Source organism: Falco biarmicus, chromosome 3 (assembly GCF_023638135.1).
Source record: "Falco biarmicus isolate bFalBia1 chromosome 3, bFalBia1.pri, whole genome shotgun sequence".
Taxonomy (NCBI): domain Eukaryota; kingdom Metazoa; phylum Chordata; class Aves; order Falconiformes; family Falconidae; genus Falco; species Falco biarmicus.
This window is the reverse complement of record NC_079290.1, coordinates 58,241,722-58,255,569: the sequence shown is the minus strand read 5'-3', so window position 1 is coordinate 58,255,569 and position 13,848 is coordinate 58,241,722. Positions and strand designations below refer to the sequence as shown.

The 13,848-nt window shown below is 38.3% G+C and overlaps 1 protein-coding gene across 10 annotated transcripts in view; it reads left to right on the top strand.

Annotated features, from left to right (window-relative positions):
• The first annotated feature begins 10 nt into the window (after positions 1 to 10).
• Positions 11 to 13,848, top strand: part of METTL4 (methyltransferase 4, N6-adenosine) — a 37,762-nt gene continuing 23,924 nt past the window's right edge. For 8 of the 10 annotated variants that reach the window (XR_008820509.1, XR_008820510.1, XR_008820511.1 and 5 more), the window contains exons 1-7: positions 82 to 1,220; positions 2,575 to 2,637; positions 5,028 to 5,394; positions 7,424 to 7,493; positions 9,277 to 9,451; positions 9,677 to 9,783; positions 10,395 to 10,483. Coding sequence is in view for 7 of the 10 variants with exons in the window: in XM_056330059.1 (XP_056186034.1) it covers positions 789 to 1,220; positions 2,575 to 2,637; positions 5,028 to 5,394; positions 7,424 to 7,493; positions 9,277 to 9,451; positions 9,677 to 9,783; positions 10,395 to 10,483 (1,303 nt within the window). In the remaining 3 variants the exon portion in view is untranslated. The other 2 variants (XM_056330057.1, XM_056330056.1) reach the window with 2 other exon arrangements.

Sequence of the window (13,848 nt, the reverse complement as noted above, 5' to 3'; positions counted from 1 at the left end):
TCGTCACTTCCGCCCGCCCCCCGCCCCGCGGGCCCTTAGGCGCTGAGCTTGGGGCTGGGCAGCAAGATGGCGGTGGTAAGTGTGTGAGGTGGTGCCGCGCTGTGGCAAGCCCTGGGGTTTTTCCCTGCCCGTAGCGAGGGAAGGTCGGAGGACAGCCCCCGGCCTGCCCGGCTCTGTAACGGCTTGGGGCCGCCGTGCCGAGCCCCGCGCACCGGGTTCAGAGCAGCCCCTTCGCTGCGGCTCGGCGGGCCGCGGCGGTGAGGAGGCTGCTCCCCCCTCAGGCTGCTCGTCCCGCCGAGCAGCGCAGGGCCGTGGGACGGGGACGGGGAGGAACCCGAGCTCCCAGGCCCTGCGTGCTTGCGGGCACCGGGGCTCGGCCTCTGCCGGCTGGTGGTGCGGCTGCGCCTGCGTTTGTGTTGCTGCTCCTGGGTGCTGTGGTATCAGGCCTTGTTTTATACAGTTGCAGTGGCGTCGTGCCATTTTCTAACTTGTTAAATGAGTCAGCTTAAAGTGTACTATATGAAATTATAGAACCTTAGTTAAAACTTGCTTACTATAAGTAAGTGAAATAGAGATGGAACAAGTCATAATGGGGAAAACAGCTGAAGTCAGAAGGGTTTGCAGTGTGTCCTGCATGTGCATGGAACTGCCTGTGGAAACATAGGTGCGATAATTCTGAAAATTGAACTCTTAAACAAGTTTGCACAGCAGGTGTTTGCTCCAGGAAGTGCATACGGTTGTCAGCAACAGTTTCAGGGAGTTGATTTTTCTTCCTGAAAAGAGGACCCATGATGTCTGTGGTACATCGGCTGACAGCCGGGTGGCTCGTGGATCATCTCTCTTTCATCAACCAGTGTGGCTATGAGATCTGTGACTCCTTTGCATACCCTGATGATGCCAGGCACAAGAATACTTCTGGCACATCTACTGGAGATTGTCGTGCTACTTCTACCGTTGCTACCACCTCATCAAGAAATGGTCCTATTCCTGGACCTGGAGATCCAACAGAAACAGAAATTAAAACTGTAAAAATGAAATACGTGTTTCGGGAGGAGTTCTTTGATATTTCTAAGCCCCATATAGCTTCAGCTCTTGAGGAGCAGCTGTGGCAGGGGTGTCCTGAGTTGAGTCTCACAAATATTAAGGCCAACAGCAACAGAGAGGAACACCAAGAAGGAACCAAGAGTGGCATTGGAGATTCTGTTGCCAGTGCTAGGAAGGTATGTTCTCTCTAATGCAGTAAACTGCAGTAATCCCCTGGTAAATAATATACTGCTAACATTTTCTTGCTTATTTCAATGTCCAGAGGTTATGTAGGAGAGCAGGAACTTCACCGCAGTAGATTTAAAGATGCACCGAAAATGTAAGCACTGGTGAGGATATTCTTGTGTCACTTGTATCAATAACATGCATCCCATTGTTACCCCAAATCTGGGTTCTTCACCCAGTGTGCAAGAGCTGGGCCACACACAGAGTCTAGATGCTTGTTTTCTGCATAGAGATGGGTGCTAGGTATTAAATCCACAAAGCTAGCGCACCTCTTAACACATAGTAAAACATTTTATAGGCTTTGAACAATTGTTTACAATTGTGTTTAGTCACACTGTTTCTCATTGGTTCTTACAAGCCTTGTCTCCATTTAAAGATACAGTGTTGTTTTTTTTTTTTTTTTGTTCACTGTGCATGTCCTGTGGGGAGGGGGCTTTGTTAGTAGGGGCTCTCTTTGCTCAGGGATGGATCTTTCAGTATGCTGATTAGGATAGTTCATACATAGATCAAGTAATTTTTTGTTTGGTCTTGTTAACTGTTTTGGTTCTCATTGAGCTTATCTTGTTATTTCTTAGCTTGATTTATTTGTGGTGTCTGTTCCTTCTCCCAAGGCCATGTCTTATTAACTGTTTGTAAGGATTAACTAGCATTCTGTTTTTCAAATTCTTTCTTGTTTTTCACTATAGATGCTTACTTTTTTTTCTTTTTAAAAGTAAATAGCTCTTGTATCACCAAGACTTGAAAGCAGTGATTTGCTCACAAAATCTTCTGACATTGGTTGTGGTCAGGGGTTTAGGCTGAAACTGTGGTAGCTGTCAAGATTGTACAGATTAAGGAGGAGTGAAGGACAGTATGAATTTACTTTCAATATGTTGATTGTTCAGTACTGTTTCTTATGGACCAAAATAGGAGTTGCAGGTCTAAACCAACAAATGTAATTGTGAAGACATAGTTAATTTTCTCCTGTTATTGGTAAACTGCACTTGACAGCTGAACAAACACTTTCTAGTATAGGCCTGAAGGAGGCATGAATGTGAACTGTGGTGTGCACTAGATACCATCAGATCCCAGTGCCATGAGTGACATAGCACAGCTTTAAGCCTGTGTACCTTGAGTATGCCTACAGCAGTCTTGGCATTTGAGATCATCTTTTTACTTATTGGACTTGTGATAGAAAAGAGATGGAAAGCTTCTTCTGCTTTTAAAAAAGTTAATTTTTAAGTTAGGCATGTTTCATTTTTTTTCCCCTTTAATCATGGAGTAATATGGGTTATTTTTTTTTTTCATTGTTTGCTCATTCTGCAGAAACGTAAAAGGAAAAGTGTATTCAACCAAGGTGAACTGGATGCTTTAGAATACCATTCAAAGGTAAGTGAACTAAGGTATTATTTTGTGAGTACGTGATACCTGAATTTGGGCACATACAGAGTGCAAGATGTGGTTGCAAACAACAATTTGTGTTTTTGTACCTTGTTCAGCTAACAGGAAAGCCATTTCTCCAGTTCTTAAATGACTAAGTGTATACAGAGAATGTATAATCTGTGTAGATACATGTGACACAAAGTAGACCTAAAACTGCAGGTGAGACATTTCAAAGAGCTGGAAACTGCGTTCACAAAACATCTTTTACTGTTATGGATAACTGAGTGTCGTATAGTGAGGAGCTATTAGTTGAACAGGAGGTGACTGATTTGAAATAAGCAGTGTAACCTGTTCTGAAGACAAACTCATCTTTAGTATATCAGGATACTGTACTGAAGTTGTTCAAAGCTTCTCTGACCAAATGTGCTCCAAGATGTCTTCTGCTAACAAGAGTGAGTTTTTCCTCTAACATTTTATATTGTCATACTTAAAGCATCATGAATGATTTAGAATTCAAGCCTCTATTTAGGCTCACACCAGTGATGTACTGGTAAAGCTGTGACTGAATTAAACTGGGGCATGCTAGTCAATCCTAGAAGTGTAATCTTCGGATGGTGTTTGATATATTCTTATTCATTTCCTAAATAGTGACATGAACCCGAACTATGGCTTAAACTTGCTTTCTTTCCTGATGGCGTTAGTCATTTTGGACTTCTTGTTTAATTCTATTCCTCTTGGACTATATTTAAATGACTAAATTTTCCTTCTTTTACACGACAGCAGTTTTGTAGTAAACATGTACAATTTGCTGTGATACAGTGTAGAGATCCTGTAATTATTGTTGTGAATAAGCTATGCATGTGCAGAATCGTGCTGAAGGAGAGAAGTTTGAAATTCAACATCAAACAGGTTTATGAGTATGAAAATATTTAAGCCAAAATACAGGCATTCAACAGTAGGAATGTTGGAAGAAATGAAGATAAATTTGACGTCTTAGAGGCCTGTGTAATTCTAAATTATTTTTGGTGAATATGCAAAAAAGACATAGTTTTGAAAAATCTGTCATCCCAGTTAGCCTCTGATACCATTCACAGATTAGAATGTATCGGGTTTTTTATTGTATTTGTAGTGTTAAAGGTTGTAGTTCTGCAAGTCAATTCACATTATTTTGGCAGTTATTTGTATCTTTAGAATAGTTTACAGAAAAACCCAAATTTGTGTTTGCCAGTGAAAGCAGGTGTTATATCCACTTATGAATAGGGAGCACTACAAAATATTTTTTAATATTTTGTATTAAAATAAAAGCAGCCATTGTTAAAACTACTGTTTAAATTACTTGACAGTCAAGAGGCTTTGTCCACCTGCAAATTAACAGATGGGTGTAGGAAGAAAAGCTTTCTGCATTAATTCGACTGTACGACTTCTAGCATTTCTAAAGGTATCTTTATTAATTCTGTTAAAGCAGTATAAACTTTTACTGTCACAAACCTAGGTACTAAAAAATCTCAGATATGTAGATGGTGGCACTGTTAAGGAAATTATTACAACTTCAAAATTAATAGGGGTGCAGGGTGCAGTGCATGTAACAATTATAGAGTATTTTGTAAAAACATCTTGTAAAGTTGAGGATTCCATAATCAGGAGTTTTAGAAACCATGATAAGTATTTGAAATCTTTGATAAAGCCACTGTAACTGTCAGTATTGCTATTGTGAATGAACAAAATTGCCTGATAATTAAAACTCACAGAGGCTCAATAATTTAGGAATGAACTAGGTCTCTAAATTTTGCAAAGGGAGGGTGTGGAAGTGAATGAGTGTGTATATAGATCCAAGAATCTTGTCTTCCTGGTCTCACTGGCAGATTGTTTGAGGGCTGTGTCACTTATAAAAGTTTCAAAACCAAATTCTAATTTAATTTGATTTACTGATTGTACTTCTGTAGTACTTTTAAAATGCACAAACTACTGTTTTTTTGAAGTGAACTAAAATGTGGGAAAATACTGATTTTTGAATTCCAATATATGTCTCAATTAAAAGTACAGTAACTTGAAATTGGATTAGAATTTTAACTTCAAATTATTGCTTTGAAATTTATGTTTGTTTGGAACAACAATAATATTCTACCTCTATTGGTAGAATATTGGTTTATTTGGTAGTCTCTCTTTCTTTCTCCAGGTATCTAATTTTTATTTTTTTTACAAAAAAACCCCCAACAACGAAAGTTAGCATACCCTTATTGTCATGCCCTTGTAGATTTTGTCAGTGATCTCAGTGTCTGGAAAGCATCCTTTTCCCACTCTGCAGATTGAAAAGTTTTGGTTTCTCTTGCATTCCTTGATCAAGAAGATACTTGAAAGATCATTTCTTTTTCTCTTGATTCTGTATGACCATACAGGTCAGGAAGCTCATTTGGGAAGGCACTTTGCATTTAGTCCAAGAAGGACTCAAAAGTGGTTTTCTTCACCACACTACGGCAGAACTGAATTGCAGGAAGAATGTTGTTCCTGGACACATTGGCTGTGGGTTGGCTGAGTTATGTGAAATGGCAAAGCAGTTTCCAGATGTGAATGAAAGTGACCATCAAGCTGTACATGTGCTAGATGATGAAATCTCGATTCCAGAGCAGGACCTGCTTTCGTGTGTTACAGAAAACAGCTCAAACTGTGCAAAGATAGTTGTGTTAATGGGGCAGAAGTACTTGGTGCCACCAAAAAGCAGTTTCCTCTTATCTGATATTTCATGTTTACAGCCCCTGCTGAACTGTAAGTATCTTTAGGCATTGGAATTGACCACTTCTCTCATGCCTGAGAAGGGCAGTTAATGTCAAGATGGCTAAGGACTCAGTGAACAGATTTTAATATACAGCATCAAACTCATAGGAAATGCTGCTGCAAGCTTTCAGTTGTGCAAATAGGTGAGTTTTCAAAGGAATCTTGAGTGGTTAGGAGCTCAGGAAGCTCCTTTAAAAATCTCAGCCAAAATATGACAGTTTGTGAACATGTTCTGAGTCCCTGTTAGTATAGAAGCCATGTAAATGCATAACATTGGGGCTTGCTATGCTGCTGGGTCTCTCCACAGGGTGAGGCTTTAACATGGGTAAATCCATGCATGCTGCTGGGGTGGTGTTCCTGCTGTCTTGGTTTTTAGCTAGATTAGTCCATGGAAGAGGGATGTTATTATGTGCCTTAAAGCAAGGGGTCCCTTAGAGATCCATCCTGTTCAGTGGCAGGGTCTATTTAGATTGGCATAAACTGATGGTGAAACCAAATTCAGTGTCCCCCAGAGAAGATAATAATTTGAGAGGCTGCTGCACCCAGCTGAAGGTTAGTGACACTTGAGCAAGGCCATGAGTAGCAAATGTGAGTTGACTTCTTAGCTGCTACGTTTCACAGCTGAGAGTACTGGCTTAAGCCAAAATCAGTGACAAGGAAATAGTGGGATTTTTTTAGAGTTAATGATTACTCTGTAAAAGTAAATCAAAAGTTATCCAAGCCAGTATCCCTACCCTTAACGGACCATACAGAAAGCTTTAAGCTGACAATATGTGGCAGTCTTTGCTGTACTTCACAATTTCATTAGCTTTCAATTTGACCTTTGTTGTTATTAACAGCAGCAGCTAATCTGCATCAGACAGTCTTACAGGAAAGATGTTGCCTGTGAAAAAGAGCTGAGGATTACTGCTTTGCTCTCTAATCAGTAATTTTAGATTTGCTGCTTACATGTGTTTCCTCCCTTCTAATATGCAACTTGTATATTCACTTATTTTTTTAAATTTTTTTTATTAAGGTGACATGCAGAAGGTGGAATCTTATTATCCAAATAATAATTTTATATTTGAAGTCTGGAATTTAAGCAGTTAGCTGTTTTCAACGGTATGAAAGAAGGAAGATCACCATCCTGTGCTATCGCTATGCACAGCTTGCATACAGCAAGTTTGGATTCTTCCAGAGGTCAGAGAGCAGTCCAAGAAATCTGAGAAAATGTTTTTGAAGTAACCAACAGTGAGAGTTAATATAATGCCATGACTTTAGACTTTTGTTTTTGAGGAATTCTACTGTTGGATTTTAATATAATTTTTCTTCTTTCCTTTTACCTGCCAAAAGATAGGTATTTCTTGCTGGTCAACCCACCGTGAGGATATCACCTCCAATGTTAATAAAGGAATAAGACGTAGAAAGCACATTAACAGGCATTAAATATTAAGCTGTTGTATTTACTAGCTATTTAAATATTTAGCATCAGACTCAATGAAGGAACAAATATGTTCTGTAGAAAAAATAAAATTGGAGAGTCCTGTTTTTTCGTGGATATGTCCTGTATCTTACTACTTCCAACTTAAGTAAACCCATCTTCTTCCATGAAAACTTCCAGTTCTCTTCTCCATTAATTTCCATTTCATATGCTGGATCTTGCTCTGTCTCTCTTCACCACCAATAGAGTAAAACAGTTTCCCAGGGCTGGTATGGAGCTCTGTGTGTACCAGCTGGCCTGCTGAAAGATCAAACAGGGCAGGATCAGCCTTTCACTCAGCTGGGTGCCTTGTTACATTGCTTACGTTAGGAACCTCAGAGAAATTTTCGTCTTTGAGGCTTGCACTGTTACCAGTTTTTTTCTGAAAGTCCCCAAGATGTTCAAATTCTGAATTAAAACAAGCATGCTAGAAGCCTTTTAAGTTCTTATTTGGAAAGAACAGAAAAAAGTGGCCGTTCTGCTGCATATCAGTTTTAACTAGTAGATTTATTTTAAAACTAACTTACTGGCTGCTTTTTTTTTTTTAATTTTAATTCTCAGACAAGAAAAAATATGACGTAATTGTGATTGATCCACCATGGGAGAACAAGTCCATTAAAAGGAGTAACAGGTAAATTTTGTAGTAAAATAAAATGTCATCTTAGCTTATAAGGGGTGATTAATATTAATACAATCCAGGATCGATATAACTGTGAGACTGTAGGTTAAACTACCAAATATTTTGTCATGTGGCTACCTTCAGGTCTATGAAATGATTTTTCACTGAAATGGCTTGGATACTTTGCATACAAAATATTTGCAAGAGTAGATCTTAAATTACCTAGCCGGTGAGAGAATGTTAGTCCTTGAGACTTATAAGGAAAGTCTGGAGTCAACTGTTTTGTAAGGCCCAGACGGTGCAGGTATTAATTTGAAATTAATATGGTTCGTCTAGTGGGGATAAAGCTAGATAAATGAAAGTATTTCCAGGACTCAAGTCCTATCAGAAAGTTTTAGGTTTTAAATTTTTTTAGTTTGAGCTTCAGTCTGATGGGTAGAAGAAAGTGATAATGCAGCAGTAAAATCCTCAAGTGCAATAGGAACTTTGAGTACTGTACTTTATGAAGTCATTAACTTAAAATTTTATGGGCTTTCTTCTCCACTGAGTAACATCAGGCTTATGCCAGTGGAGCTCTCTTGATTACCACAGAATTGTATCCATGTGAAAGAAGGGCAGACAGGAAATGCAGCCTTACAACTTTCTAGAATAATGTCTTTGGAAGCTTGTTATGAAGACTTAATTTGAGGATGCAGAGACTGATTAGTAGGTTCTACTTTGAAAGCCCTACAGAAACCTTTAGAAACCCCTGAGTTAAACTCATTCTTAGTGTCTTAAGTGTCTTAACTACGTTAAGTTACCTAGAGGAAAATTCTAGTTATTCGCAAGCATGAATTAGCTAGAAAGACCCTCTCTCCCTTACAAAATAAAGGCAAAATGTGGAAGATCTATCTCTGCTGTTGGTTACCTTGTTGATGGCTAATCTTTGTTAAGCCTTTCGCATCTGTGCTGTGCATCTTGTTTTCTCTGGGCATTCTAGTCCAGGAGGTATTTTTAATTTTATCCTTGTTACCTGTTTCTTGCTGTTGCATGGTACAGGGATCCCAGGTACACAGATGGTGGCTGTTGATTCCAGGAGCATACCAATGTTTTTGATGCTGCAACATGTACGTTGTAAGAATTGCAGCTCACTAACAGTGTAAAGTAGCATCATAAGAAAAATGGTAGAACAGAGCAGAATCTGGAAAACATACTGTATTCACCAGTGTAGCATACAGTTAGCTCAAAAATGTGCACAACTGTTCTGAATAACCTAGAGAACTTTTACCATAAATGGTAATTTAAAAATACTGTATAACTTCTGCAAATAATTCAAGAGTGATAACTCTTTTATGACCTTTTAACTTGCCAGTGAAATTAGTGTTGCACTTGTAAATGACTCACTTGTAATTTTCATTCAGAAGAGAGATTGCTTTCTATGAAAAGCAAATAATGTTACATAGACTACAGAGCTACTTTTCACTAAATAGCTCTGTTCTGGTTTAAAGATGAGAGTGTTGAATTACATATGATAGTTCTTAAACTAAATGTGAGCTTTTAGACTTCTTCAGAATCACAACTCATAATACTTTATTTGGGGGAACAGTAGAAATGTAGTGAAATTTTCTGCTCAGTAAAACTTAAGTACACTAATAATTTTATATCAGAACCCATCAGATTCGGCCACTGGGTGTCAGTCTTGATGCATTTTTATTTTTCCTTGAAACATCTTGCCTGTGTAACTTCTGTATGTGTGTTGCTTTTCAGTTTTTGTTTGGTATATGCTAACTTGCTTTCTCACTGTATTGCCATATAGATACAGCCACTTACCTTCATGGCAAATCAAGCAGATTCCTGTACCAGCACTAGCTGTTCCAAATTGTCTTGTAGTCACATGGGTGACTAATAGACAGAAGCACTTACGTTTTGTTAAGGATGAACTTTATCCTCATTGGTCTGTGAAAACGCTTGCTGAGTGGCACTGGGTAAAAGTAAGTTCTCAGTTTCTCAGTTTGGTTTTGTTGCTTTTTTGGAGACTGAGAGGGCTTGCACTATGATGCTTTGTATTCTTATAATTTGTCTGCTTACTACCGTGTGCTTTTGTGTTTGAAAGGTATGGTGTCATCAGTATCTTCCTTTTTATAAAAAAAAAAAAAGTCTTGAAAAAATTGGATATGAAAATCTTCCACTGTGTATTTTTAACTCCTTTGTGTCAGATCACTAGAGCTGGAGAATTTGTATTGCCTTTGGATTCTTTACACAAAAAGCCGTATGAAGTTCTTGTATTGGGGAGAGTTGAAGGAGATACAGAAGAAGGTTTAAGGTATGCCAGGATATTTATGGTAAATGTTTTGGGTTTGGTTGTTGTTTTTTTTTTTTTTTTTAGGCTGCTAGGTTTGTAATACAATATAATTGTCCCCAGATCTTCTCTTGGCATCATTTTTTGGCTGATCACGGACTTAAGAAAAAAAAGCCTTAGTAGCTTTGGGATAAGGGAGTGCTTTAGTGAGATTAAAGATGGAAACCTTTGCGTGTTTTTTATATCTGTCTGTGTTGAGGAACTGGCTCAGAGAAAAGTGTGGACAGGGCTTCCTTAGCTGACAGGTTCTCTTGGACCATGAGTCCTTGGTGTAGGCTGATGCCATTTTGGGGATGCTGGTGCTTTTATACCCAACAAAGCATTCAGGACTATATGTATTGAGTTTGTTCTCAATGGCTTTGTATGGCTGTTGTTAACTGTGTTTTTTCTAAAGCCTCAGTGGTTTCATAAACTGTCCTTTTATATATTATGGCCAAGCAACATTTAACTTCCCTTAGGCAAACTGTAAACATTGTGTGTTAGCTCCCATCTGAAGTAGCCCTGTGAGAGCTGCAGCATTGCATTTGCTGGTATTCATTCTCATACTTCTCTCCTTGTTTTGATTTGTACAACAGGAAACCTGAAGATGTACTTCCAATTCCAGAGCATAAGTTAATTGTCAGCATACCCAGCAGCCTGCATTCACATAAACCCCCTCTTACTGGTATGTTTTGTTGTGTAATGTTTCTGTAGGTCCTTGGACTTGGATGTCTGAAATGATGTACCAAAATGGGATACCTTTATATATAAAAATGCCTTAATTTCACATATGCTAAGCAGTTTGGCTCAACAGGACTTGTGGTTCCTCAACGTTTTTAAAAACGTTGTCAGGCACCTAAGTTGTGGTCTATAAAAATAAATATGAAAAGTAGAACTTTCTGTGAGTATTTTGGGTAGACATGTAAAAAAAAAGTTGCATTTTTAAACTTTGCTTTTTAAATGCTGCAAGAACAGTTTACAGATACTTAGGTATAGTTATGCCAAATGACCTAAAGTACCTCTTAATTATGTCATCCTGAAATAGATGTGTTTATTTCTGCATGAGTTGCTTATGCACCTGCAGCACAGTTGTGCCTTTACACCAAAAAACTTGCTTATTGTTAAAATTTTCAAAATAACTAACAGATAAGGCAGCTTCTTTCTGAGAAGATACTTAATTTACTGAAATTAATACAGTAATGCCAGCCAGTCAGTGTGGGCATGAATTCAACTTTTCAGAGTTTAGTCCAAAGGATTTGAAGATTTCTGTGTGATACGTTACCTTTTGCATGTTGTTCTGGAGCACCCTGACTAATTTCATCAGTAGAAAGTTATACTGCTTTCATTGTTATAGCACCTGAATACCTTACAGTGCTATGGGAAGAAACATATTTTACCGCTTATTCATTCTCTGCCAAGGGGAAAACTCATGATGAATCTGCAAATATTCCAGGTGCACATGGTGCTATGTAGTCGCATCAGAAAAGGCTTGTAGAAGAAATACATGTTGCTGTTGGAGAGGAGAGGCATCACAGGGTGCTTCAGTGACAGGCTTTCTTTCCTCTTTCTGTTCTCAAGGAACAGAACAACTTCAGTTAGGAAGCTGATCTGGACAGTTACACAAATTCTGGAGCATCCCTGAATGCATTTTGGGCTTGTATATGTATGTATGTTAATTTAATAAATACCTGTTCAAATAGTAGAAGACACACACTTTGGTTAGCTAAAAAAAAGGGGCAATTTTAGAAGGACCCTTTTGCAGTTCTGAAGCCACATCTTTAAGAATTAGGGTAACAGCAGAGGGAAATATGTGTTGATTTTAAGTTAGGATAGTGATTTGTGAGGCAGCCACCTAGGGCCTCTTCAGAAAACCAATATTTAGCAGTGCACTCAAACACAAACAGGAAACTTGTGAGGTATCCAAGGGTGCAAACGCGCAGTTTGTATGTATTACACAGAATTCTCATGCCAGAATGGCCCTCCAGAACAATTCTTTTATAGGGCAGAATCTAGAAACCATATTAGGGATTCCTTTATAAATGATGATCCTGAATGGGTTTTGAAAGAAGTTGTTTGTGCTAGTTCTTGTGTCTCTTTAGTCTTTTGAATGCTGGGATTTGATACTATTGTGCAGCATTTATGTTTCTACTCAAAAATTGAATTTGCTGTCAAGCAATATCAGTGCTTTACAGCATTTTTATAAAAATCCACGTGTATCCTACAGTTTTGGCAGCTCCATTCAGAACATGGTTATGGAATGGAAAGGTAGACCGTAATACAAAAGCTGATTGCTGATGCTTTGACTTCAGTGTTGTAAAAGGGTATTGCTTTCACAACCGGACAGTATTCTCAGGTGGCCAGTAGAGAGCAGCTGAGCCATGCCTTGGAGTAATTCAGAAGAAATTTGAACAGAAGCAGAGATTTGGCAGTGGGGGTGAAGGACACTTGATGAGTCACACGCATTCTTTATGCTTTGTTTAAGTAGTTACAAAGCCAAAAATATTAGTATTTACTGATGCTCTCTGGCACTTTATTTCTTATTACTACTATAAAAGTTGTGCGCTGGTACATATATAACCACTTAATGACTGATTATAACAGTTTATCTCTCTGGGGGAAGAGAAAAATGTAAATTAAAGTAAGCCATTGTAAAGAGACATTTGGGTTCCTATGGTGCATTTAACCATGAAATTGTGACTGTAGGGGCTTTTGGTGATGCATGTGCTGTGTTCAGTGCTTAGAGCTTTCATATGTCATTGTAAATGTACTTAAGCTTCTTTATGTAAATGTGTTAAAATGAAATTTTATTACTCCTAGTTTTGATTCAAATAACAGCAGGTTTTCTTCCTAATTCAATTCAGTGTTGCTCCTAGAAGACATGGAAGGTATTCTGTTACACAGATGAAGTAATGTAGAACTTCAAACACCTTTTTTACTTTTCCTGTTTTATAGATTCTTCTTGTTATAGCTATTTCTCCTTCAGTTTTTAACTATGTATGTTTATTGTTAGAAAATAATATTGTCTTATAGAAGTATGCCTAAAAACATTGACATTAATTCTTGGCTATGTTCTACCCGCTTTGCGTATCTCCTGCAGAAGAGTGGAGTGGGGGATCTTGGGAACTTCTTCCTCCTGTAGCAACACAGGCTTGTTAGGCCATGTTATAAGAGTGTTCTTGGAAGTAAAAAAAGGCCTTTTGTTTCCTTGTGCACCTTGTGAGCCCTTACTGTCAAACTAATTGATGGTACATCAACATCTAGGTTTAACTAGAATCTTGGGGAAGATGCAGAGATGTAAAGCCAACTTTGTGCTGAATTTCAGATGTTTTTCTGGTCCTACTCTGTTCAGGGATGAGACAAACTGGGCAATAAGGACCTTTACATTGCAAACTCTTTGAAAGGTTACCATGAAATAAGTTCCGACATGTGCTTTGTGCTTTGCATGGCTCACAAATCAGGCAGTGAAAAGCTGACAGTCATTTTCACTTTCATGTATCCAATTTGCCCTCCAGGACTCACCATTTAGGTAATGGAAGTTCAAAAGATATGGAGAAACTGTTACTTGTTTAAAAAATGATACCTCCTTTTGCTTATTTAAACATTTTTAGCAGCATGCATCTTCAATAGATGTTTGGGATTAAGAGTAGGCAGGCATGGCATGACTGCTGGATTGTGCTTCAGAAGGAAGTGAGTTTTCTGGAAGGCTAGTGCCAAATGTACCAGCCAGCTTTGTGCTAGCCTCATGTGTCCTAAGGCATCAGATGTTCAAGTATAGGTGCCTGAGTTGGTGTCATAGTGTTTGACACCTGCAAATGATAAAGAACAACCTATTTATTTTCTGTTTAAACTTTATTGTCAGTGGTATCTGTAAGTGGATAGTCATAATTGTCTGGTGGTTTTTTGTTTAAATCTATTCCTATAGTAGAAAAACTTAAATATTTAATCTTTCTACTGATGTAGATCCTGTAACCTGTTTTCAGAGAAAAGATCCCAGAGTTTGCTTAAGGACTGCAAATCAGATCCATATGTGCTGAGATAGCCTTCTGGTGA